Below are 27,084 nucleotides of genomic sequence, written 5' to 3'. Positions count from 1 at the left end.
GAGGAGGAGGAGGAAGAAGAGGAGGAGGAGGAGGGGATGGTTAGCTTTGGAGAGGTAGGAGAAAGGGGGACCAAGAGGAGAAATAATGTGCTGAAAATGGAAGAAAGAAGAGGAGGAGGATAAAGTTAAGGAGGAGGATGAAGTTGAAGGAGAAGATTTAAAGGAATATGAAGGAAAGGAGAATCTACGATAGAGAAAGAGACCATTATGCTGTGCGGTGCTTGTGCTGGTTAGTGGTGGTAGTGGTAGTGGTGGTGGTGGTGATGGTAGTGGTAGTGGTGGTGGTCGTGGTAGTGCAAGATATGACGGCAGGGTGAACGTGGTATTATAATCCTCTCTACGCGTGTGCTCTCTTCTGGGCGCAATGGACCGTATTGGGTTCTGGACTGACCTGCCGACCTACTGGCTGAATATTCTGTCTATGCTTGAACTGAGAGCTTAGTCACTATCCTAGAAACGCACATAACCAGTCACTCACTCACTCACTCACTCACTCACTCAATATTTAATTTATTTATGATTTCTCTTTTCCAGGATTTTTCCGAATAGTGAATATTTTTACAATTTATCGTGTATCATAATAATTATATTCCTGAGTTAGCAGTGGTAGGATGTGGCAGCAACACTATGATTGAAGATGACTGACGCCACTGCCTTGTTCACCGGCTTCCATCGACAGTATGTGCCGCTGAACATGTAGTGACGATTCCCCTCCCGTCTCAGTAACAATGTTCGAACTTCACTCGAATCACCAACACCAAACCCATCTCGAGAACTATATCTACACGACCATCACTCTCCGCCTTCCAAATACATAAATAACAAAGAGCTAGTAATGCCGTCATGCTAATTGTCGTCATCCTCGTCCATGCCTTCCTCGGGGTGTTCTCCCGTCCATTCTTATACGTACTCATGTTGGGGCTGATGCGGAAACTCTTCGGTTGTTGTGTGAATCGTGTTGACGGTCGAGAGGACGGACGTGTGTCGTAGTCTGCTTCCTCGGTGTACGGGTGCACCGCGTGGTATAGAGTCTCACCTGAATAGGATGCTTCAGTAATGCTTTGGAGTCCATCTTAACGTACCTGTAGTCAGTGAAAGGGTGGTAGTAGCATCCTCCTCTCAACACCTTGACGATGCGGCTCTGGCGTGACAGGTAAGGGGCGATCTTCCTACCTCCCCTGAGACTTTCCTTCAGCTACAGTAATGTAATTTGATAGTTTTATCTTGCGCCAGGGCTACCTCAGCTTTTTCGGACCGTACCACTCTCTGAATCAGTCTCAACTTGTTTCGAAACAGTTGACTTGCCAAGTTGCCAATCATCCAGAAACTCAATATGATGAAGCTCAGTGAAACTCTAATTCAGGATCTACTGTTAAAACTAAAACAGCTAAGAGAAAATTTGTTATAGGTAAAAAAACAAACGTACACCATTATAAAACCGTATGGTGAGCTCATGGACAAGAGGAATAATATTGTAAACTCCTTTGACAAGTTTAATGATGAAACTATCATTTTGACGTTAAGCCACACAACAATTAAAAACAAGTATCCCAAAAATACCGGCACTATCAAAAGACTGAATTAAAGAAACACTAAGAAGTATGAAAAACAGAGAAAGCTCCCGGAAAGAAGGTATTAGTGTTGATATTTTAAAGGATGTCGGATAAATTGTCTTCCAATCAGCTTATGTCAGTTACTTACAAAATATATAAAAAAAATCACGAACCGAATTCCAGCCGAGGACCTGAAGAGAGTAGAACAGCCAGACAAACAAACACAGCAAGCCAGGCAGAAAGTTAGACAGACAGAGACAGACAGGCAAAACGAAAGAAAGGAAAAGAGTAAGACACACTGCTTAGACAAACAAGCAGACTAGCAGACAGACACATATATCCACGAGCTGCAGACACACAGACAGACGGGCAGGTTCTCGGTGGTGGCTTAGCGGCAGTAATTATATATGGCTGGCTGGCGTTCATGGCCGACAATTATCGTCTAGACAAAGTTAATCACCTTCGCATCGCAATTAACAAGAACATAAACAACAACAACAACATAATAGGAATAGACTAATGTTTTGCCTAAACGAGAACAGACCACTTCATCACCATTTCATCACCACTTCACAACACCACCACCACTATCATTTCAATCCCTCACAGTTACCATCACATACGTTACATCCAATACACACTACATCACACCACACAGCCTTCATCATCATCATCACCACCACCTTCACCATCACTACCCTCACCACTCCCTCCCTTCCCGCCATATCTGCATCGCTCACCTCGGCCCCGCACCAAAATACTCACACACAATAATCCGGGCTCGGGGGACTGAAGCCATCCAATTAGGCGAGTGTGGAGGCGCACAACACACCTCTTTCCGGCGGTGGTGGTGTTGTTGTAGTGGTGGTGGTGGTGGTGGAGGTAGTAGTAGTGGTGGTGGTGGTGGGCAGTTGTGGTGGATCATTAGTTTTTTTTTTTTTATAGATGAAAGGAGACAGCTTAAGGCCAAAAAAAAAGAGCAACAAAATCAGTAACAAAAAAAGGAAAAAGAACGAGAGGAAACCAGAAATAAAGATGGCGAATAATGATACCAGTAATGATGGTGGCGATGGTGAAAGAAAGGGCCAGTTTAGTCAATTAGAACCGTAGTGGTGGTAGTGTGATAGTAGAGGTGGTGATGGTGGAGGCAGTAGGGGTGGTGGTGGTGGTAGATAGTAAGAGCGATGGTAGTAGTGGTAGTTATTAGATGGTGATACTGGTAGTTGCAATGGTAGTAGATAATGGTGGTGTAGATAGATATAGAAGCAGATTGCAATAGAGGTAGTAGAGGTATTTATAATGAAGGCAGTGTTCGTAGTGGTGGTGGTGAATTAGATAAGTTAAAACAAGAGTGGAAATGCATCAGCGCTCTCTCTGTACCGATACTGTTACTGAAGGTGGTTGAGGCGGGTGGTTATAGTGGTACAGAACTGACTAAATTACAGGTATACAAACAAGGCAACCAGGAAACACAGACGATGAGGTTGTGACGTCATGATTTGGGTGGGAGGAGTTGAATAGGAGAGGGGGAGGAAAAGAGGAGCGAAAAAGAGGCAAAGAGAAAAAAAGAGATAAGAGAGAGACAGAGCGTGGCATTTCAACGAGGAGGGAGGGATGGGGGGGGGGACGAAGATAAGGGAAGGAAGAGAGAGAGAAAGAAAAGGTTCGTGAGAGAAAGACGTGGGAAAGAGTGGAAGAAAACGAAAAGATGTGTCCAATCAAAACGGGTGGTGATAGGCGGTAATGGTGGTTGTGGTAGAAACGTTAATAGTGGTAGCAATTGTGAAAAGGGATCGTTATGACCATTTAGAACAGTACTGATGATTGTTGTTGGTAGTGGTGGTAGGTGAGGATAGTGGTAGTTGAGGAAATAGTGTTAGCAGTGAATGCCAAAAGGAGAGTTATGACCAATTAGAATAGTGGTGGTGGGTGATGAGTTTAGTGGTAGGGGATGTTGGTAGTGGTGATGTAGGAAGTTTTAGTGATAGTGGAAGAAATGGTAGAGGTAGTCGAGGTTAACAAAATGAGATTACTGACCAATTAATAACTATGAACTTGCACAACTTCAATTTCATACGATGGTAATAGGCAGAAGTGAAGATGGGATAGTGGTATTTAGTGACAGTGGACGCGGGGGAGACAGTGGACAGATAGGTAGACAGTAATTAATTAGGTGTTGGGAGGTGCAATTATGACTAGTTAGAATGTGAGTGGAAATTCACCACACACACACACACACACACACACACACACACACACACACACACACACACACGTCTTTCTGCAAGTTGGTGAGTGGTGAGCGAAAGGTGGTGAAGTTGGTGATGATGAAGACGAGGGTGGGTGATGATGGTCAAAGAAGTGATAGTGATTATTGTAGGTAGAGGTAGTGATGGTGGTAGTGGTGGTGGTGGTGAGTGTGGTGGTCAAAGGCAAGGGATGATGATTATGGTGGAGGAGAGCGAGTGGGGGTGACAATAACAGAGTGGTGATGATGGTGATGGAGAATGCGAATGATAAGGGTGGTGATGAAGAGCGAGTTATGGGTGGAAGTGATTGTGATGTTGTTGTTGTTGTTGGTGGTGGTGGTGATAATGGTGGTGATGATGGTGGTGATGATGGTGGTGATGATGGTGTGGTGTCAGCGTAATGGAGTGGCAGGTTTGATTTATGTTTGGTGAGCATATTTTGGCATGCAGGGGAAGCATTATTCACTATTACTCTCTCTCTCTCTCTCTCTCTCTCTCTCTCTCTCTCTCTCTCTCTCTCTCTCTCTCTCTCTCTCTCTCTCTCTCTCTCTCTCTCTCTCTCTCTCTCTCTCTCTCTCTCTCTCTCTCTCTCTCTCTCTCTCTCTCTCTCTCTCTCATCGACGTACTTTTAATGACACAAAACCCCGATTGCTCCAAAAATACTGTGTGGTCTGTTTTGTTTTGTTTTCGAATTTCTCCTTTTCCTTTTTTCCCCGTTGGTCAGTGTAGCTTTGTGTGTGGGTTTGAAGGCCACTTTGATGAATGCGTGTGTTCAGTCTGTCCGTAATTGTGACTGAGGCATTGAAACCGTAGTGGAAAATAGACTCAAATGACGAACTAGTGTGGTACCGTGTTCTTCAAACTTTTGTTAACGCCATTTAGCTTTCGTTTTTGGACTTGTTTTTTTTTTATCCCATTTTTAGCGTCTTCCATTTAGCGTAACCTGTTTTGGGGTCGTGATCTGTAGAGTCCCTTATAGAGTCCCGACTGCCTAAGATTTGGACGCCATTGTTGGGCCTGTTTTCGCCGTGCTTTTCAAACGCTAGCACACGCTCTCGTGGTGAATACAGGACCAATAATGGGGTCCAAATCTTAGGTTGTCGGGACTCTATCTATCAAGGGACTCTACAGATCACGACCCAGAAACGGGTTACGCTAAATGAAAGAGGCTATTTCTGTATTCAGGTCTGTGTGCCTCGCTCCGTCTTGGTATTAGTTTTTCATTTGCGAAGTGGCGTCCAAGTGAGTAGTCTTTTGCATCCCTGGTCAGTGAGGAACCATGTCATCTGCGTTGTAATGACGGATTTCCTCGAGGCAGTATTCCATATTAGTTTCATCTCACTGGGTTTCGTGTCACGCTGTGTAGTCGCAATTTCTTACACCAATACGTGACTTGAGAATAAATTTACGGTTCAGGACAGAAATCCGTTGTGTCACGCCACCAGCTGACTCTTGAGACTGAATCGAGCTTGGTGTACGAATGACTCCTGAACGTCGACTCCAGCTGTGTGGATATACGATGCGCTTCCCTTTAGTCCACTGGTTCGCAGATTTGGGAGTATGATGGATGCAGGGACGACATGAAGCCATACGTAACATTGCAATCGCCCAAAAAGAGTCCCTTTTGAAATGTGTTGCGTTAAAGCTACTGCTGTCCCCTATGCTGTAATTTGCTTGTGTATTTCCTTGATTTGTGAATGACGGAGACTCAAAAAGTTAGAGCTACTGCTGTCCGCTATGTTGTAATTTGCTTGTGTATTTCCTTGATTTGTGAATGACGGAGAATCAAAAAGAAAATGATATACTAAAAGGTCTTGATGTTAGATGGAAAGAGAAAATGTAGTTGACTGTATTAGGTTATGACCGTATAACACCAAAGGGACGCCACCAAAGCTTTGTATTGTTAGGACCTACAGGGCGTTCTTCAGACTAGGGAGGGGGCCAACGTTGTCAAATTATCGTACTCAGCGCATTGCATTTTTGTAGTTTCTGACCGATAACTATAGCAAAAAAGAACGAAACCCATCAATATTTAACAGTTTTAACGCTAACTTTAATTTCCTTTCGTTATTTGTGTGGTTACGACAGTCTTGGAGCCTAAAAATGATAAATGCAATGTTCAGTGTACGACAGTTTGGCAACGTTGGAGGGGGCTAAGGGCCATATTTTAAAACATTTCATTCCCGACGCACACATATTTGACAAGGCTTTCCTAGGAATTGTGGGCATTTCCAGGGGTAGTTTTATGACACAGGTGGTAGTTTGACCCTTCTTTTGTACCGTGAGCCTAAAATACCACTCATAAAAACCCGACTAACAATACCGACCCTGGAGGCGCTCCCCGGGGTGGCGAGGGCGAGTGAACGAGACAGCGGAGCAGGAACAGTAAGCTTGCAATTTATGGCCTCTGTCTCTCTGGGTGCTTGCCTTTGTCTGTTTGTCTCTGTTCATCTTTCTGTATATTTCTGTGTGTCTGTCTGCTATCGCCCTCATGTCTGTGTTTCAGTCTGTGTGTTTATCGGTTTGTCTGTATCTCTGTTTGTCTGTCTATCTGCTTGTCTCGCTCTCTTTCTCTCTCTTTTGCTTTCTCTTTCTTTTCTACTCGCCCTTTCTTCCTCTTTCTCCTCATTCTTTCTCTTTCTCATCTCCTTCATTTTTCTCTTCTTTCCTTTCTATTCATCTTTTCCCTCTTTTTCTTTGCTCTCTTACTCTCACTCTTTCTTTCTTTTTCTCTTTTTCTATCTCTTTCTCCTCTTTTGCTCTTTTTCTGCTTCTCCCTCCTTCTCTTTATCTCCATTTTTCCACTCTTATCTTTCTATATCTCCTTTCTTCTCTTTTCATTTATTCCTAACTCTTTCTTTCCCCCTCAGCAATATATCATGCTTCGAGCCAAACACTTGAGGGCGGCGAGCCATTCATTCTGGGAGATTTCCATCATCATAATATAAAGACTGGCTGACGCTCCTCAAAGATGCGGCGGAGACAAATGGCCTCACGGACGTCTCGGAAGATTGATTTGTGGTGCGGCCGGTGACAGGATAATGGCACCAAGATAATATAAAACTTGATCTCGTTATAAGTGCTTGTGAATTTACACTCACAATTGCAGGAATGAGGATTTGTTAACCTTTTTCCGACCTCAGCACCCTTGAGATTAGATTGTGAAGGGATTAGATTGTGATTAGGCAGTCCAATACCCTTTGATGCATTCTTAAGAGGCTCAGCACTCTTTATGATGTGGTTGCAATGATCACGTATCGCTACAGCACCGTAAAGTGAATAAGGATGTTGTATGATAATTAATTTTCTTCATTCGCTATTAATAATGGAATAAAAGTGACATTATTATGCAAAAATTTATAATATATTGGCTGTTAATCTTCCTGTCAATCTTCCTGAATCATCGCCAAATGTACTTTAACTTAACTGTCCTAACATATCTCACACTGTACTTGGCTAAACCCCTTTCCATCACCTCCTATAATCAGCCGCCTCTTCCCGGTAAAACAACTACTGGGCTACTCACTCTCCTTGCCTCTCACGTGAATATTGTACTTGGCTAAACCCCTTTCCATCACCTATAATCAGCCGCCTCTTCCCGGTAAAACAACTACTTGGCTCCTCGATCTCCTTGCCTCTCACGTGAATATCGTACTTGGCTAAACCCCTTTCCATCACCTATAATCAGCCGCCTCTTCCCGGTAAAACAACTACTTGGCTCCTCGATCTCCTTGCCTCTCACGTGAATATCGTACTTGGCTAAACCCCTTTCCATCACCTATAATCAGCCGCCTCTTCCCGGTAAAACAACTACTTGGCTCCTCGATCTCTTTGCCTCTCACGTGAATATCGTACTTGGCTAAACCCCTTTCCATCACCTATAATCAGCCGCCTCTTCCCGGTAAAACAACTACTTGGCTCCTCGATCTCTTTGCCTCTCACGTGAATATTGTACTTGGCTAAACCCCTTTCCATCACCTCCTATAATCAGCCGCCTCTTCCTGGTAAAACAACTACTTGGCTCCTCGATCTCTTTGCCTCTCACGTGAATATTATACTTGACTAAACCCCTTTCCATCACCTATAATCAGCCGCCTCTTCCCGGTAAAACAACTACTTGGCTCCTCGATCTCCTTGCCTCTCACGTGAATATTGTACTTGGCTAAACCCCTTTCCATCAGCTCCTATAATCAGCCGCCTCTTCCCGGTAAAACAACTACTTGGCTCCTCGATCTCCTTGCCTCTTACGTGAATATTAAAGCACGAGAGAGATAAAAACGAAAATCTGAGAAACTTCGTAGGCAATATTTAAAATAGCTAACTCGTGCGTGGATCCGTGTCAAAACTCAGAGTAAAAAGTAATAGAAAATCAGTGAAACTTCGGTGGTGCAAATTTTCTAAACAGTTGACTTCCGTGTGAATATTAAGAAGATAGAAACTTGGAAGTAGTAAAAAATCACTGAAACTGGAGGCGGAAATTTCATAAAGACGGGCTTTTCAAGAATTCCAGGTTGTCTTTGTTACGTAAGCAGATGTGAGACACTGATCATCACGGAAACATGTAGTGGAAATATTAAAAGAAGAAAGTAAGGAAGATTAGCTCAGTAATACAATATTGTACCTCGCTATGGTAGATGTCGCTGCAATAATGTGAGCGGCATTGATATCATATAACAACTGTGTGTCGCTTCAGAAATAAATAAAAAAGCCTGGTATGCCATTACAGTGATCGATTCAACATTATACAACGAAATAGATAAATCAGATCAGGTATGCTTTTGTTCCGTCAAACATCGGGGTGAAAAAAGACCGAAAAGAAATAACACGATAACATGTTTTCACGTACGTTATTGATAAACAGTATACATAAAACACGCGGCCTGACCTTTAAAAAATAACTTAGTTCGAAGTGATGAAAAGACTGCAAGTTTTTTGAGCGAGGTATTTGTTCACCTTCAACAAATCTAACGTAAAAACTACACACATTCTGACTAATGCACGACGCCTTTTTCTGACCAGGAGCGAAAAACGACGAATGAAACAATGAGAGAGAGAGAGAGAGAGAGAGAGAGAGAGAGAGAGAGAGAGAGAGAGAGAGAGAGAGAGAGAGAGAGAGAGAGAGAGAGAGAGAGAGAGAGAGAGAGAGTGAGAGAGAGAGAGAGAGTGTGTGTGTGTGTGTAGGTGACAAAAATCACTCTTGAACAACAATACTTGCTCCCAGTTTGCCTTCATTACAGCGAGGTCACGCGCTAAACAAAGAGGAAAACCTTTTTGTAGTCGATATAATATTGCTTTTCCAGTACAATTCCCGGTTATTTTTCCCTTTTAATTGGCCTCCATGATAACGAGGTCACTGGGAAAATTAAAATGAAATTGTTAGAGCTTTGGCCAGTCCGAATTCATTGATTTTTTTTTTCAAGAACGCAAATATTCCTACTTTAGAGAGACAATTCAGTGCAATGTTATCGTTGGAATTTATTAACATTTCAACAACGTCACGGGTGAGTAAATAATTGGACAAATAAGTTAATAGATAAATGAAAATAATTACTAAATCAACTGCCTGATTTCAAGGACGGGCAATTCACTACAGCGTTGTTTGTTCGAATTTAATAACATTGCAGAAAGGTCGCTGATAAATCATAGCAAAAACGAGTTCAGATATATAAAATGGCCTTTGTTGAGTCCATACTTTCCTAGAACGGACATATTTTTATTGTTGTCCGACAGTGCACCGTATAGTTTCCCTTAAAACTTCCTATCATCACAACAAGGATACGAAAAAAAAATGTAGTTGGCATTGTTAAATCAGCTGAATTTTCATTTAACAAACATAATCCTGATTTTTTCACAACAATTTGACGTAATGCTTTCCTTCAATGCTAACGTTGTAAAGAGTTCACGGGAAACGAGGCAGAAAAAAAGTAAGATCATTGAGGGCATAGACTTGAAGGACACACAAACTCCTATATTTGTCTTTGACCTATAAAAAAATATATAAATAAATAAGATATAATGAAAAAAAAAGTGAAATAATTGAATCCATGGATTTGAAGAACAGACAAACTCCTATTTTTTAAGCAACATTAAGAAGGGAAGCATTCATATGTCTTTAAGCTTAACAAAACAAATAATTAAAATAGAATAAACAAAAAGAGGCGATTCAACTCATGAGATTAGCAAGCTCTCTATTTAATTACAGCTAAAAGGTAAAAAACAAAGCAATTAAAAGGAATACATTACAGAGGCAGGCAACTGAACACCTTTTATTATAATGCAGCAAAATTAACGAAAAATCAAGTCACCACTACCACCACCACCACCACCACCACCATCTGAACGGGGTATTGGTGTCCGTTAGGCAGTGTGTGTTGTGTTTTTGTGTGTTACCTTTTCCGTCTATTTTGAGACCAGACACTCTATATACATACCTCTATCTATCCTTTGAACTGTCTCCTTTGCTGTAAAAAAAAAAAGTGTCTGTGCATCTACCTACATGTGTTACCTTTTCCGTCTATTTTATGACCAGACACTTCATATACATACCTCTATCTATCTATCCCTTGAACTGTTTCCTTTGCTATAAACAAAATCTGTCTATGCATCTACCTCCATCTCTAATCCCCGAACACCATTCTTTTCCAACCCACCAGCTTTTTGTGGACTCCCTTCACTGTTTATGAAAAAGGAAGGTAAAAAGAGGCGGTATTGGTCAGCGGAGTAAAGAAACAAAGACAAAACTCGCCGGCCGAAAAGCTGAATACATTATCCCGCTGTGACGAGCGTTCTTTTTTTTTTTTTTTTTTTTTTTACGTATACAACCACTGCATAAAATGTGCCTGTGATTGCAGGGAGCTTTCGAATGTGAGAGTGTGTGAGTGTGGTGGGTATGGAGGTGTGTGTGTGTGTGTGGTTGCGTGTTTGTGCAGCTCAGATATCTTCACACACACAAACACACACACACACACACACACACACACATGCAGAGAGAGAGAGAGAGAGAGAGAGAGAGAGAGAGAGAGAGAGAGAGAGAGAGAGAGAGAGAGAGAGAGAGAGAGAGAGAGAGAGAGAGAGAGAGAGAGAGAGAGAGAGAGAGAGAGAGAGAGAGAGAGAGAGAGAGAGAGAGAGAGAGAGAGAGAGAGAGAGAGAGAGAGAGAGAGAGAGAGAGAGAGAGAGCACTGATCCTTCACTGAGTTGTAAAGAGATGGAAAACAATAACATTTGCATACAATTTTCCTCTAGTAACTCCTTCTTTCAACTCTAACGCAATACACTTTTACTACTAATAATATCGTACATGTATTACCATATTGTTTCCCTTGTAAGTAATGAGGTAATATTTGCATGCATAAGTCTTGGATATAAAGTACTGCAGCCTTCCCCGTGTCTGCCATGATGTAAATTTGATGCAGAATTTAATAGGAGAACGAGGAACGGGCTGTCTGTTAGGGCTTTACCGTTACTCCAGTCACATTTTTTTCTTTTTTTATGAATATGGAGACAAGCCAAGATCTGAACATATATTAGGAAAAACAACAACATATGCTGAGTTCAGGGAAAGTTCAGGGAAATAAGAAGAGCATGGCGAGCATAAGTTGATGGTTGGACACGAAGATGCAAATAGAATAAGGCGTAAGAAAAAAACCTAAATAACTAAAACTCTTGTGTAACGCTTCCCTCACACCTTCTATCATTTACATTAAGTTGACGAAGATTAAATGAGTTTTTTTTCTTGCATATTATTTGTATTGCCTTAACTTTTACTCTACACTGCGTTATTTACCTTATTTATCTATCTTTTTCCTATACCTTCTTACCTTCAGCATAAATTATATAAGTCCAACCTAACTTTTCCACGCACCTTAAGCCCAGAACACTCCAAACCGCGCTGCCACAGAATAAGGCGTTAAAAAAGGAATGATGGAGTGATGGAATGAGGGAAATAATGAACAATAGGAAGAAGAGAGACTAGTTGAATAGGGAACTGAAAATGAAGGCAGAAAACGAGGATGGAAAGAAAGAAGATTTGGATTTAAAAGAAACAATGGCGCTAAACTCTTGACTCACAAGCGACGGGAAAGAGAGATTGTCTGTTTTTCTCTATAATATTTTCAAGACCTGACCTCGGTTTGTCCTATCTTTCTATCTCTTTCTCTTTTTCTCTCTCTCTCTCTCTCTCTCTCTCTCTCTCTTTCCTCTTATTTCCGTGCTTGTTTCTTATTTTTCTTCTTTTTTAATCCTAGTTTTCCTCCTGCTTTTATATTTTTTCCTCCTCCTCCTCCTCCTCCGGTTTCTTTTTCTCATAATTTAATTTTCTCTCTTCTCTCCTTTCTGTCATCCTCCTTCCATCTTTCCCATTCTTTTTCTTCCTCCTTTTCCTCTCCCTCCCCCCTCTACACCATCCCTCTTTACTCCCCTTCCTCCTGTCTATTTCTTTCTCTTCCCCCTCCTCTCTCTCCTCCCCTCCTCTGTGCATCCCTCCCTCGCATCCATCCTTCCCTAATCCCTTCATCCCCCAGCTTCCCTTCTTCCTCTCCTCTCCCTCCGCTCCCTTGACACACGTCCTCAGCTTTCGCTTCTCAAAGTAACCGTCTGTTTTCATGCCAGGGAACTCGGCTTCCACCAAACTCGCTCCAACTTATCTTAGGAGACTCATGGGCAGCCTCTTCAGGGGGTAACGGGAGGGTGCACGAGAGCCAGCCAGCCAGTCAGCCGTCCATCCCTCCCTTCCCTCCTCCTCCCTCCCTTCTTTCCTCCCTTCCTGGCTTCCTCGCTCGCCACTCTCAGCCCAGGGAGGGAGGGATTTCAGCGCTGACACGTTTCGGAAGACTAAAGAAAGTGAGCGAGTTCAAGAATGCAAAATTTTGGCTGTTTACTCATTCATTTATTCATTTTAGGTTTTTCTCTTGCTCGGTCCTCATTTTTGCGTGTGTGTGTTGTCCCAGACTCCTCGCGGCGGGGTTTTTACATGTGCGCGGACGACATGCTGAAGAGAAATTCGGCTGGAGGATGGCGCGTTTAGAGAAAGGGAAAGACGAGGTGGCTTAGGAGAGGGATTTTGCGATGAATGTAGGCGATGGAGCACAAACCGACGCTATATTTTTGCACACCGACGAGATGCGTAAGAGAACGTTGACCGGAAGATACGTTTATATAGAGGAGATGAGAGTGCTTAGACTTCGAGGTGACAAGTCAGTTTAGCACGAAATGACGCCTTACATATACTGAGTTACTGATATCGGAAGTAGGAGGAAAGTATAAGGAAGGAGGTGATCCAAAAGAAAAGAAGAAGGAAGCAAAGGAGAAGGAAAGGGGTAGAGTTTGGGAATAGGGGAAAGGGAAACAGAGGATGGAGAAGAGAAAAAAAGGAGAGGGAATCAAATGGAGAAGGAGAAGAAGGATAAAAGTATAGGGAAAAGGAAGGAAAGGGATAGAGTTTGGGAGTTGGGGAAAGGGAAACAGAGGATGGAAAAGAGAAAAAAAGGAAAGGGAATCAAATGGAGAGGGAGAAGGAGAAGGAGAAAAGTATAGGGAAGAGGAAGGAAAGGGATAGAGTTTGGGAGTTGGGGAAAGGGAAACAGAGGATGGAGAAGAGAAAAAAAGGAGAGGGAATCACATGGAGAAAAGGAATGATAAGGGAAGAAAGCAATACAGAAGATGAAGATGAGGGAAGGAGAAGATAGTCAGTTATGAGATACCAGTTTGATCAGGCGAACGGTCTCTAATGGGCGATTTTATAAGCTCCGTGCAAGAAGAGGGCAGTACTTAACCATCCGGTCCCTCAACGTGAAGAAGGAGATGCAATATATCTCGTTTGTTTCTCTAAAATGATGGAGGAAGAGCAGTACATTCCTTAATTCAAATAGTTCGAATGATCTAGAATGAAAATTTAGCAAAGAAAGCTCTACCGATCTTTATATTTCTTGCAAAACGAAGATATTGAAGAAAGATAAAAAGAACAGGCCAGTCGCTTCTCGCTACCTTTTTTTTTTCTTCAAGCGGATAGAAAGATGAGTAATAGCAGGCGCCCGGTGAAAGGATATCCAAATTAATTTATTAACTAGACATATACCTCGACTGTGCTAGCATTAGTTTTGACGAGAAAAAAAAAACGGAATATTTTTTATCCAAAGGCACCATCCGTTAGGCGAGTGCAGCTGGTGGTGTTTATTTCATTTGGAACATTTGCAGAAAGGCAGTTAAATATTCAGAGTAACACACACGCACACACACACACACAAAAAAAAAGCATTGCACACGGAAACCAAAACACACACACACACACACACACACATACATTTAACTTTCTCTATAGCCAATTACCCAACTGCCAAACCAACTGAGTCATCCAGCCCCGCACATATTCATCCGCCCTGACATCCAACCATTTACTCATCCATTTACTCAGAAAAGCGAAAAACAAGACCCCCACAAACACACACATCCACAGCAGGGGCAACACAGCCCTAACTCACGTCCTCAACAATCCCCAACCCCACTAAACCTTTCACTTGGGAGATGTGTCTTTCCTCTGGGGCGGGGTCGTCATTTGCTCCAGAGGCTTGGTGGCCCCTTCTCTTTATCCCCTGTGAGTGAGGGCGCCGCGTTCGTGTCCATGTCTGGAGGGGGAGAATGGGAAGGAGGAGAGGGTGATATGCATGTAAAGTGGACGCGAGGCAATGGGGAGAAAAAACGAAGGTGAGTGTGTGTGTGTGTTATGTGTGTGTGGAGAGAGAGGGGCGAGGGAGAGAGAGAGAAAGGGAGAGAGAGGGAAGCGGTTCTCTTGTGTTTGTGCCTGTGTGGGTGTCGGGTTAAGGGACTCGCTGGTAAACAAGTGTCTGCAGAAGGCTACGGAGAAATTCGCGGCGTCTCCCTCGCCGCCTCCGCTCCACAGCTTCGGGGTAAGAAGGGAGGACACGTCTGCAGATTTATGTCCTGGGAGGATAGGACGCACAAAGGCGGGAAACGCACTTGTGGAGATAGATTTTCCTTCACGTTACACTAGAAATTTACAAGAAGAAAAACACCCCCAGCGCAAGGAAGGGAAAATATTTGTGCAATTTATTTTATTTTTATTTTGTGTTTGTTTGTTTGTGTGCGTGTGTGTGTGTGTGTTTGTGTTTGTCTGCCTCTGCGCCGAGCTCCACGCACTATATCTTGGCTCATTTTTCTTTGGCGAGGCTTAAATTATTTTTGAGTGTAACATTAATTTCCCGGGATCTAAAGTGTTGCAGAGTTACGTCTTTTACGCTTCCGTTCCCCGCGATAGAAAATGACCCAGTAATATATTTTACCACGAAGGAAAATATTTTAAAGTGTTTTTCGGCTTGAGGAGGGCGGCAGCTTACTACTGGCGGCGGCGGGGGGGGTGGGGGGGTGGGGGTGGGGGGGAGTCCTTCTTTTTATCCAGGTGAAAGAAAACATCGCCCCGGGCCTAAAACAAAATGTGAAAAACGTCTGACGAACTTCGCTGCAAAAATTGATGAGTCCCAAAAGACGGAGGTCAATTTACTCTCCCAGCCACATCGATACTCTGCTCCTGATACTGATTTTTAGGAAGGTGGAAAGTATGTAACAGACAGATGGAGGTGGTTACAATACTGGCCAGCTAAAGGGATAAAGAAATGGAGTTCGTGATTTGGATTAACTTCTGGATGTTGAAAAAGAAGCAGATTAATTAAGGCTGACCCAATATTGACCACCTAAAGGGATGAAGAAATGAAGTTTTTGATTAGGATTAACTTCTGAATGTTGAAAAAGAAGCAGATTAATTAAGGCTGACCCAATATTGACCACCTAAAGGGATGAAGAAATGAAGTTTTTGATTAGGATTAACTTCTGAATATCAAGAAAGTAACAGATTAATGAAGACTGTCTTACTATTGACCAGCTAAAGAGATGAAGAAAAGGAGTTAGTAATATTAGCTTCTCTATAGCAAGAAAGACGAAAGAAACATATTGAGGAAGGTTGTTTCAATGATGACTAGCAAAAAGGATAAAGAAATGATGAAAATGATTAGGAGTAACTTTTAAATAGGAAGAAAATTGAAACTGGAGAGTAACAGAGTGATGACGGTTGTTGAAAATTGACCAGGTAAAAGGACGAAGTGGTGATAATGATTAGGCTTGGCTTTTAAACAGGAAGAAAGTGGCAAGTATAAGTTTAAATGTAGATCGTTTCTTAAGGGTCGGAGGAGTGGATATATTGCTCATGAAGATTTGAATAATAAAAAAGTTAAAAGTAATCCCCAAATGCATATTGGTCCATCGTTAACCAGCTGAAGGGATGAAAGTATGGTGGGTGATAACAACTGAACATTTTTTTTTTTACAGCAGAACAGACAGTGCAAGGACGTAGATAAAAAAAAAGAAAACAATATGAAAAAAAGCCCGCTACTTACTGCTCCTACATTTGAATTGAACTTTATGGATGTGAAAAATATCATATTAATGTAGACTGTCTTAACATTGATCAGATGAAGGAATGAAGGAATGTAATGGTTGACCTCAGTGACCTTTGTTTTAGGGCCAGAAAAAAAAGGTTAGATATGAGTGCAATGCATCTTTTCGTGTAAACAAAAATATTGTTGAACACAAACATCAACAAAACAACAAAGCAGCATGGTGCAGGAGTTGAAATGCTGACAACTTCATACGTGATATTAAAATGCATAGCGAGTCTCATCCGTAAACATACAAACAGAGACTCACAGGGACACATGCCGCCCACGTATAGGAGAAACAACACAAAACGGCAATAACTAACAACTCCAAGGTCGGTATTCTCAGAAGGTTCCTCCTCTCACAATAAATATTTGCAAAGGCCGAGAAGGGGAGCAATCGGGTTCTAATGAGTGTTCTTTTAGGTTCATGGTACAGAGGAAGGGTCAGTCTACGATAGGGGTCATAAAACTGCCCCTGGAAATGCTCGAAACTCATATAAAAGCCTTGTCAGTTTTGTGTGCTTGGGCTCCGATATGTTTAGGAATACGGACCTTATTCTCATAGAAGACCATCCAACCATGATGTAAATTGTACCGTAAAGGTCATGAGGTTGATTTTTGGAGGGAATGGGAGAATGGATAGATGATGTAGAGGAAAATAGTCGCCATAAGTTGGATTTACGTGTTTTGTGGATATATACAGGTAACATTATTATAAAGAAAAACCAAGGTCATTCTTACATCCTAGTGTGTGTGTGTGTGTGTGTGTGTGTGTGAGAGCCAGGACCAGGCCAACATCGGTTACTAAACACTTCAAAGGAAAAAAGGCATATATGTTTGGTGCGATAATAACAGTTTTCTTAAGATGAACTGATATATCTTTGAAATTCAACATATATTATTTTTCATTACCGACAATAAAAAGCGTGTGAGCAAACATAAATCGAACAGTGAATGAAATGCTGCCAATCGATTCTCCTTCGCATAGTCTTTGCAAGCTTTAAGATGTTTGCTGCCAATCCCAAAATCAACATAAGCTTTTAAATGGACCTTATTTTTCCTTTGTTGCAGGCATCCCTCCTCCTTCCGTCGTCTGGTTCAAGGACACACATCTCCTGGACAGCAAGATGGAGTCCCTCACACAGTTCCCGGCCGAGCCAGGGCCTGCGGGGGGCGGCAACGCCATCCTCAACACAACCCTTCCTGCCAGGCTGACCACGCCCAGCGCACGGAGCGGGAACATAGCCCCCACGATGGGTCCCGGGCCCCCGAGGATGGCGGCGGAGGGGCCCTTCAACACCCTCACGCTGGGACCCCTCACGCGCAACGACCTGAAGCTGTTGTTGACGTGCGAGGCGTCCAACAATAACCTGACGCTGCCCACCTCGTTAGTCGTGATGGTGGACATGAACCGTGAGTCTCATTAAAGCCTGCACGGGCACACACACAGGGACAAGGGAGCACACACACACACACACACACACACGCACACACACACACACACGCCTCATTACCCATAACTTCTGCTTTCTGAGATGTTCCGACTTCTCACATCCTCTCGTTCTCTCGCTCCCTAGTCCCGGCGTTGTCCGTGGAAGTGTCGGGGCCGGAGCAACCGCTGCTGGCCGGCCGAAAATACCGCGTTGTGTGTGAGGTGCGGGGATCCAGGCCGCCTCCAACCATCACCTGGCACCTCAACACCGCCAGACTCCCGAACGTCACTGATGTGGTAAGTCCTGGAGGCAAAGCTGTGGTAGAGGGAGTCCACACATCCCCTCCAACATAAGCTGCCAACACCAACACTCCCGCCAACATGCTAACTTGTCTACACACCTGCCAACAACATGCCATCAGCCAGTGCTACCATCATTTATTTTACGTTCACCTCGTTCGCTTGATGACAGTTTGTTTTTGACAGTGTCGTTTAGTATGTCTCCATCATTTATTTAGGGCATGTTTGGACCCACTCTTTTGGATATATATTTTCTCTGCGTTCTCAGGTTACAAGACAAGAAGAGTTACAAAAGGAGTTACAGATTGGAATGAGAGAACATGAGTATATATATGAACGGTGTAGTCTAGGCGTGGGTAGTTAACAGTACAGGGGGTAGGACAAGACAGGGTAGGGAATGGGTACGGGGAACAGGGCCTACACAACATTAACAGGGGTGCTAATGAAGGGAGCAAGGAGACGGAGCAGGCAAACAACCGCAAAGTTCTTAGCCAATACAACCCGAAGAGTTTAGTGAAGGACAGTGGGAGTAGGACAAGGCAGGCATGGAGGGACTTGGCAGGGACCGTGGATGTACAAATAGACAAGGCAGGGATGACAGGAACAACAGCCACAAAGGAGCACAAAGGAAGAACAAACAACAGCAGATCAGATGGTCCTTACGAGGCTGTTTGTGACAAGCTACACTAACTATCTAATCAAAGGTGGAAGGACAGCAAAGGCGAAAGCAGGGTATGTAGATGATTCAGATAGCTTTAAGAGATAGAAGACAGTACAGATTTCCGGAACATAGGGGGAAAGAGAGCCCACACCTTACGAATACTTGACAAGATTAATTTAGAGTAGAGCAGACGGGGAGGCGCAGTGCACATAGGCAACAGAGGCAGGTGAAGAGTTGACTTTGGCAGTAGAGAATATAAGAGAACAAGGCAGGATACATCAGTTAGACATGACAAGGATAATGAAGGGTACAGAAGCATGGAAGACAGATAGGCCAGACAGGGAACAGCATTTTACACAGATAAGTGAAGTGAGTAAAACAGGTGAAGAGCGGGATTTCGTATCAACGTTGCCAGATTGTCGTACTCAGCCGCTTATATTTCCCGACTTCCTACCCCAAAACTGTCTTCTGGGCTCCAAAAACGAAACTCATTTATAGTTATCGTCAAAAGAGTTAGATCCTGATGTTTCTTGGCAATAGTTAGGCGTCAGAAACCGGTAAATACTATGCTCTGAGTACGATAATCTGGCAACGGTGTTTCGTAGTAGTGAAGAATATATGTGGACAAGACAGGATACATCAGTTAGACATGACAGGTGTAATGGACGGTACAGGAGCTGGGACAGGGATCCAGGGAGCCACATGCAGGATTAACAGACAAAGGAGGCAGGCTGATGTATCGGAGCATGTAGGTGGACAGGGCAGGATACATTAGTAGGGGAAGTAGAAGTAGCGGGTGCAGGGAGCTAGGTGCGGCGGACAGGGAACCAGGGAGTCACATGCAGGGTTAGCAGGCAAGACAGGCAGACTAGGGAGAAGGGGAGGGACGGCCGAGGAACTCTTCAAAAACGACACAACTTTGCATCGCCGGGGCCCCAAGTTGATGCGCCGGGACTCCATTCTACCTGACGGCGTCGGAAAGTTGAGCGAGTCCCAAAGTCGCACCCGAGCTGTACATTCAAGTGAGGCGGTGCGGCGAGATGGAGTGTCCCTCGGATCTGTATTATGAGTGCGTGGGGACTTGCCGGAGGTGATGGTGGTGGTGGTGGTGAGGATGGTGGTGGTTGGTGTGTTGGTGGCATATTATTCACACAGACAACGGGGGTGCGGGGTGTATTCGGGGGGGGGGGACGCTTATGGTGGTGGTGGTGGTGATAGCGGTGGTACGAGTTTTCACAGAGGCAACGGAAATGATTTGGGTGGTGATGGCGGGGGTGGCGGTGGTAAGGTACTGCTATTCATAAAGTCAAATGGGTTGTGAGTTGCGTTCGTGATGTTGGTGGTGATGATGATTCTTGTGTTGGTACTGGCGCTGGTATGTGTGTTTTGAAAAGGCAACGAGGGAGCTTTGGTGATGCTGGTGATGGGGATGATGGCGACGGGGTAGGGTACGTTGGGAATGCTGTTTATGGTGGTGGTGGTGGTGGTGGTGGTGATAGTGATGGTATATAGTGTGATTTCAAGGGGAGAACATGTTTTGTCGTCAGTGGTCGTGGTAGTACGAGTTTTCAAAGAGGCAGTTGGAGTTATTGTTGTTGTTGTTGTTGTTTAAAGATTTTGTCCTTCCGCGGAGGGACCATGGGCCTTTGTCGGGGGACGGCCCATAAAGAGGATGTGGTGTGTGCTCAAGAGATTATTCTAAGAGGGGGTCGTCGACAGACCGGCTTCATTGGCTGACGCTTTCAGAATCGGCCTGTCGACGAGGACTGGCGTGCCTCTGTGCCGGGGTGTGTTAGTAATGATGGCGGTGATAAGGGGTCAAATGGGGTGTGTTTGTTGATGGTCGTGCTGGCAGAAGTAGTAGTAATGGCGGTGGTGGTACTTATTTTCAAAAGGACAACCGGGTGCTTTGCTGGTGGTGGTGACTGGTGGTGGTGGCGGCTGGCGGTGGTGGCGGCTGGCGGTGGTGGTGATACGCGTTTTCAGAGAGGATATTAAGATGCGTTCACTTGGATATCATCGCCACTTCTGAACGGGTGGTACAAAACACGGAGTAAGGCTGCGTGACCCTTAATATTTCCATTGTGTGGCTTACGTTGACCGCCACCACAAGGCTTCATATCCTGCATGAGAATGTGGTTGCTGGCATACCCGATATGAATCATCTAATGTTTGTCAGCCTAACAGCACTCTTCCTTCCGTGCGATTGCCAAGGCATACTTAAGCTTTAGAGTGGCCAATACCGTTTAACAGTATAAAAACATTAGTGTGAGCCGCTGAAGGGAGACTCGGATAGGAAAACGGGAGGGAAGCAAGTTAGTGACGGAGACAGCCCTACACACACACACAGCACACGAAGGGGGAGAGAAAGAAAATGGAGCACAAATAGCCACCCCCAACATCTGACGGAGGATAATCAGCCCCAACCCAACAGCAACAGAGGGAAGGAAAATGCGGGAAAAAGGGGAGCATGAGAGCATCGGACAGTACAATAAAGAGAGGCAGGCAGAAAGGGTTAGAAGTACTTAGCCCAACAGCGTCGAACTTCAGGGGAAGGGGAGAGGGAGAAAAGAGGAGGAGACACAGAGATAGTCAGTCCAGTATAGCACCAGGAGGGAGAGAAGGTAGCAAGCCTCCACTTTCTCTCCCTCTCTCCTCCACACACACACACACACACACACACACACACACACAACATATAAGAGAGGACTAAGAGAAAAGATGGGAAGAAGAAGAAAGATACCCGCATTCCCCTCTCAAGAATCAACCAAGCACAGCACCATTTAAACGACAATGAGAAAGACAAGCAGCTCAAGGATCAGTAAGCCTCAACAACAGTGCCCTAGGTGGCCGTAGAGTGCTGGGAAGGCGTTGAGTGCGTGGGTGTGTGATTGCTTGACGGCTGGGAGAGACACTAAAGAGATTGGCGGAGGCGTGGAGCGGGAGTGGAGGAAGCACGTGATCACGCAGAGAGAGAGAGAGAGAGAGAGAGAGAGAGAGAGAGAGAGAGAGAGAGAGAGAGAGAGAGAGAGAGAGAGAGAGAGAGAGAGAGAGAGAGAGAGAGAGAGAGAGAGAGAGAGAGAGAGAGAGAGAGAGAGAGAGAGAGAGAGAGAGAGAGAGAGAGAGAGAGAGAGAGAGAGAGAGAGAGAGAGAGAGAGAGAGAGAGAGAGAGAGAGAGAGAGAGAGAGAGAGAGAGAGAGAGAGAGAGAGAGAGAGAGAGAGAGAGAGAGAGAGAGAGAGAGAGAGAGAGAGAGAGAGAGAGAGAGAGAGAGAGAGAGAGAGAGAGAGAGAGAGAGAGAGAGAGAGAGAGAGAGAGAGAGAGAGAGAGAGAGAGAGAGAGGAGAGAGAGAAGAGAAGAGAGAAGAGAAGAGAAGAGGAGAGGAAAAGGAAAGGAAGAAAAATGGAAGAAGGAAAGGAAAGGAAAGGAAGGAAGGAAGGAAGGAAGGAAAGCAAAGCAAAGCAAAGCAAAGCAAAGCAAAGCAAAGCAAAGCGAAGCGAAGCGAAGGGAAGGGAAAGTAAGGGAAGGGAATAGAAGGGAAGGGAAGGGAAGGGAAGGGAAGAGAAGAGAAGAGAAGAGAAGAGAAGAGAAGAGAAGAGAAGAGAAGAGAAGAGAAGGGAAGGGAAGGGAAGGGAAGGGAAGGGAAGGGAAGGGAAAGGAAAGGAAAGGAAAGGAAAGGGAAGGGAAGAGGTGTGAGAGAACAGTTTGGTTAATCCTCCCTTTCTCCTCCCTTTTCGCCCTCCAGCCTCACCGTTTTCCTCCCTTCCCAAGTGCATTCCCTTCCACTCACCCTTTGGAAGATGCATCCCTCCCTCTCTCCCTTTTCCTCCTGAACGATCTGCCATCCCCTCCCTCTCAACGTTCCCTATTCGCACTCCAGCGCCTCCCCTTCTCCGGCTCCCTCCTAACACCTTGCCCATTAATGCCGTTGGGGGAGGCTCCAGAGAAGGGGTTTAAGGCCTAATCCGAAAGGTGTTGTGCTCTTAGTAGCTTTAGCCTCATACCCTAAACTTCAGCTCTCAACTAAGGTAATTTTACATGGTTACCGAGGTTTTACTTTTCCTTTGTTTACTTTTTACCTCATTTTCAACTCCTTTCTGAAGAGTAAAGACAACTTATAGAGTCGTATTGCAAGACATTTCGCCGCCCAAGAACACACATTTGACAAGGCTTTCGTAGGAGTTGTGGGGATTTCCAGGGATAGTTCTATGACATTGGTGGTAGTTTGACCCTTCTTTTGTATCATGAACCTGAAGGAACACTCATTAGAACCCGACTGACCCCCTCTTTGACCTTTAGAAATATCTTATGTGAGAAGCGAAGCTGTCTTATAATGCCGACCATATTCTCGTCTCTATCCACTTCTTTCTCAACCTTTTCTGTAGACACATCATACTTTCTCGTCATATAACTCATTCTGCGTTATCCTGTGCCTCTCTTTTTTCTATATTTACTTTCCACTTATTTTCTCAACCCTTTCTGTATAGTAAAACGATATACATTCAAATCCCATACCTCTCCTCCCGAAATTGACCTCTCTTTTGGCCACTTATTTCTTTTGTCTTTGTGGGAACAGCGATTAGCGGGCTTTTATTGTTGCCCTTGAGCTGTTCCCTTAGCTGTAAAAAAAGTAACACGATATACATTCAAATCCCATAACTGACTCTGCATTGTTCTGTATCCCTTATTTTTCCTTTCTTTTCCTTCCACTGCTTTTCTCAACCCTTGCTGTATGGTAACACAATATACATTCAAATCCCATAACTGACTCTGCATTGTTCTATATCCCTTACTTTTCCTTTCTTTTCCTTCCACTGCTTTTCTCAACCCTTTCTGAAGAGTAGCACAACGTACATTCTCGTCACAGAACTGTTTATGTATGACCCTGCGCCTCTTATTTTTTTCTTTCTTTATTTTTTACATTTTAAAGTTTCAACCCATTCTGAAGAGCAACACAACATACATTCTCGTTACATATCTAATTCTGCATGGTCCTGTATCTCTTAGTTTTTCCCTTCCTTTGCTCTCCAACTTCAAAATCGGTCACTAATACTTAAATAACATTCTTAATCTTCACAAACATTGTACATTACAGTTTTAACCCGGTAGTTGCGGGGATCATGTTTCTTAAAGGGCCCTCCAAGCGAGAAAAATGAGAAAAAAATCATCACACACAAACCATTTCATAATATGTATCAACCAATTTGTGATCAGTTTATGCATCATCTATTTTTGGGGGTTTATATCATGGCAAAAAACTCGGCCCGTCGCTGGTACACGGTAAGGCCACAAATTTGGCCCGTCGCTGTACACGGTAAAGCCACAAATTTGGCCCGTCGCTGTACACGGTAAAGCCACAAATTTGGCCCGTCGCTGTACACGGTAAAGCCACAAATTTGGCCCGTCGCTGTACACGGTAAGGCCACAAATTTGGCCCGTCGCTGTACACGGTAAAGCCACAAATTTGGCCCGTCGCTGTACACTGTAAAGCCACAAATTTAGCCCGTCGCTGTACACGGTAAGGCCACAAATTTAGCCCGTCGCTGCTACGGGGTTAAGTGAATGGCTCAGGATTCCATTGTTTTGTTCCCGAAGCATCATCACCATCTTCATCACTCATCATTAGTTCAGTGCAGGAAAAATGCCTCTCCCAACGTTTGCAGTTTATCTCTCTCTGATATCAGTGAACTCCATCCTGCTCCGGCAAAGAACGTGATTTTATGTATTTCTTTCCGCCAACTTCTCTGTTCTGACCTTTGCAGTTCTTGGTTTATTGTTTTTTCTTCGCTCGTCCGTGTTCTCAGTTATTCACGTGTTTTAACCCGCCCAAGCTCAACTGTTTTTCTTAAAGCCCAACAATATACCTTCAACCTTTCGCTGTTACCTAACCCAATGTTTATTTTTATATTTCCTCGTATTTTACGCAACTTTCATATTCACTCGTCTTTGAACACCTTTTAGCTCTACCTCCCGGATGTTTGTGAGGCGTTATGTTACTGACCCGCATGTTAGATATTATTTACGAAAGATACACAGAGGCATACCAGTTAGCAGCAGAATATTAAGCCCACGCAGAATGGGTGACGTCAGCAAGTATCCGATGGGGAGTGAAGGGAAAGGAAACATCCATCACCAAACATTAAAATAAGTGCAAAGAGGAGAGGAAGCAGTTTAGGACACGTATGGATGGGCAATTTTTGAGCCACTGACATCATTTTCTCAGCCAAACGCTCTGATCGTCTTCTAATTAACACCATGCACAAGAAGAGACACATTTTCCCAAAGCATCCCACCCACGTGAAGCTACCAGGTCCCTTTTCTGTATCTCCCTCACTTCAGTCCTTTCTTGACTCACTTGTCGTCCCTCGCCTCTTCACCAGACCTCAGCGGATGGCAACGTCACCACCAGCAGCCTCACCTTCACGCCGCAGCACGAGGACGACGGCGCGGTGTTGCGATGCCAGGCAGAGACTCACGCCGACCTGTCTAAGCTGGAGGACACACTCAACCTCACCGTGCACTGTGAGTAGTCTGGGAGGGGAATGAGAGAAGGGTCGAGTTGGCTGCGAGGTTTGAAGGGTGAGGGGACGAGGGTCAAGGGAGAGGCAGGATAAGGATGGAAAAACTAGAGTGAGAAAACTAGGGTGGGGATTTCTCTCTTATTGACTTGCTAATCATCTATCTATTATCTATATCTTTAATTCTTTTGTGTGTTTTAGTGGTGTAGGTTTATACATCAGAAAATATCCCAGTATTACTTTAGTTTGCGTTAGGGATTGAAATGTTCGCTTTGGGGAGAGAGAGAGAGAGAGAGAGAGAGAGAGAGAGAGAGAGAGAGAGAGAGAGAGAGAGAGAGAGAGAGAGAGAGAGAGAGAGAGAGAGAGAGAGAGAGAGAAAACATTCTTTAACACACAAATACACACAAACATTCAAATACATACATACACACACACAAATATAGAAACGAGCAAACAAAGAAACAAACAAACAAAAACAACCCCACCTCCCCCTCCCCCCCAACACACAAACACGTTGATGACTAAAACTAAAAGAACGAACGCTCTCTTCTCTCTCTGATAGGTGGCACCCCGCACCCACTGGCTCACCTTCCGCCCTAATGGCACATAAACCCTGGCGCGCGGAGAAGGAAAACAGGTTCCTCTTGATTGTAAATAAGGAGGAGCACTCCAACTAGCGCCCCCTCGCGAGGAAAATATCGATAAAGTTAGGGAATAGAAAGTCCATTAAAGTTTTAGCAGACCGACCTTAGAACTGTGAAGGAGGCGAATGAGAGGCAGTGCGCTATGAAGTATATAGTTGGCTAAGTCCATATAGTGAAGGAGGGAGCGGCGAAGATGGGGAGGGAGTATTCAGTAGATCTGTATAATGTCTGTATTGGTTTAGGAATAGAGAGTTCGTTTTAAGTTTCACCGGACCGACTTTCGAACCGTGAGAGAGGTGAGTGAGAGGACACTGTGTAATAGAACAGGTACGTAGCAGCCAAGGCGGGGAGAGAGTATGAAGTAGATCTGTATAATGTCTGTATTGGTTTAGGAATAGAGAGTTCATTTTAAGTTTCACCGGACCGACTTTCGAACCGTGAGAGAGGTGAGTGAGAGGACACTGTGTTATAGAACAAGTACGTAGCAGCCAAGGCGGGGAGAGAGTATGAAGTAGATCTGTATAATGTCTGTATTGGTTAAGGAATAGAGAGTTAATTTTAAGTTTTACCGGACCGACTTTCGAACTGTGAGAGGTGAGTGAGAGGACACTGTGTAATAGAGCAAGTACGTAGCAGCCAAGGCGGAGAGAGAGTAGTAAGAAGGTCTGCATTATGTATTAGTTCGTAACCTTTTGAAAGTCGCGAACCCTTTTGAAAACCTGGTAAAAGCCACGGACACCGCCACTTGACTTTCATCGCGGGGGAAGAGGTGTTGGAAGCTGAAGACACATGACTGGATATCGACTGTTCTGTACATTGCCTGAGATATGTGTTCCACTTTCTCACGTTGAAGAGCAAGCTATCACTCCTCTACATGTTAGGTACCATTTATATCCGAAATTGACCTCTCCGGTGGTCACTCATTTCTATTTTACTTTACAGGAGCAGTGATTAGCGGGCTCTCCTTTTTTCTTTTTTGAGTGGGAGACTATTCCAGGTAGAAAACACACAACTGGATATCGATTGCTCTCTTTGGTACCTGAGACCTGCGTTATATTTCCTCATATTGAACTATAGTTAAGGTAGAGATTGGGCCATACGTTATAGCTGCGCGTGGCCTCAGTTCTCATCTCCTTCGCCTTAGCCCTTGTGGTAGGTAAGAACCCAGGAGCGCATGGCCAGAGTGACACCTGGGTTACCACAGTTTACGTTTCCCAGGTTTCCCCAGGTACCCATATATCAACTAGTTCATGTGTTGAAAATTAAGCCTCAAATCCTCTATATAT

At 44.2% G+C, this 27,084-nt stretch overlaps 1 protein-coding gene across 1 annotated transcript in view; it reads left to right on the top strand.

The window, feature by feature from the left end:
• LOC127009513 (hemicentin-1-like) overlaps nucleotides 1-27,084 on the top strand; it is a 216,806-nt gene that overhangs the window by 153,984 nt on the left and 35,738 nt on the right. Inside the window, exons 5-7 of the mRNA XM_050882629.1 lie at nucleotides 17,317-17,658; nucleotides 17,823-17,974; nucleotides 25,017-25,158. Coding sequence (XP_050738586.1) covers nucleotides 17,317-17,658; nucleotides 17,823-17,974; nucleotides 25,017-25,158 — 636 coding nt within the window. The remainder of the gene's footprint in view (nucleotides 1-17,316; nucleotides 17,659-17,822; nucleotides 17,975-25,016; nucleotides 25,159-27,084) is intronic.

Source organism: Eriocheir sinensis, chromosome 41 (assembly GCF_024679095.1).
Source record: "Eriocheir sinensis breed Jianghai 21 chromosome 41, ASM2467909v1, whole genome shotgun sequence".
NCBI lineage: Eukaryota > Metazoa > Arthropoda > Malacostraca > Decapoda > Varunidae > Eriocheir > Eriocheir sinensis.
Note: the sequence above shows the minus strand (reverse complement) of the source record. Positions and strands in the feature narration are given on the sequence as shown.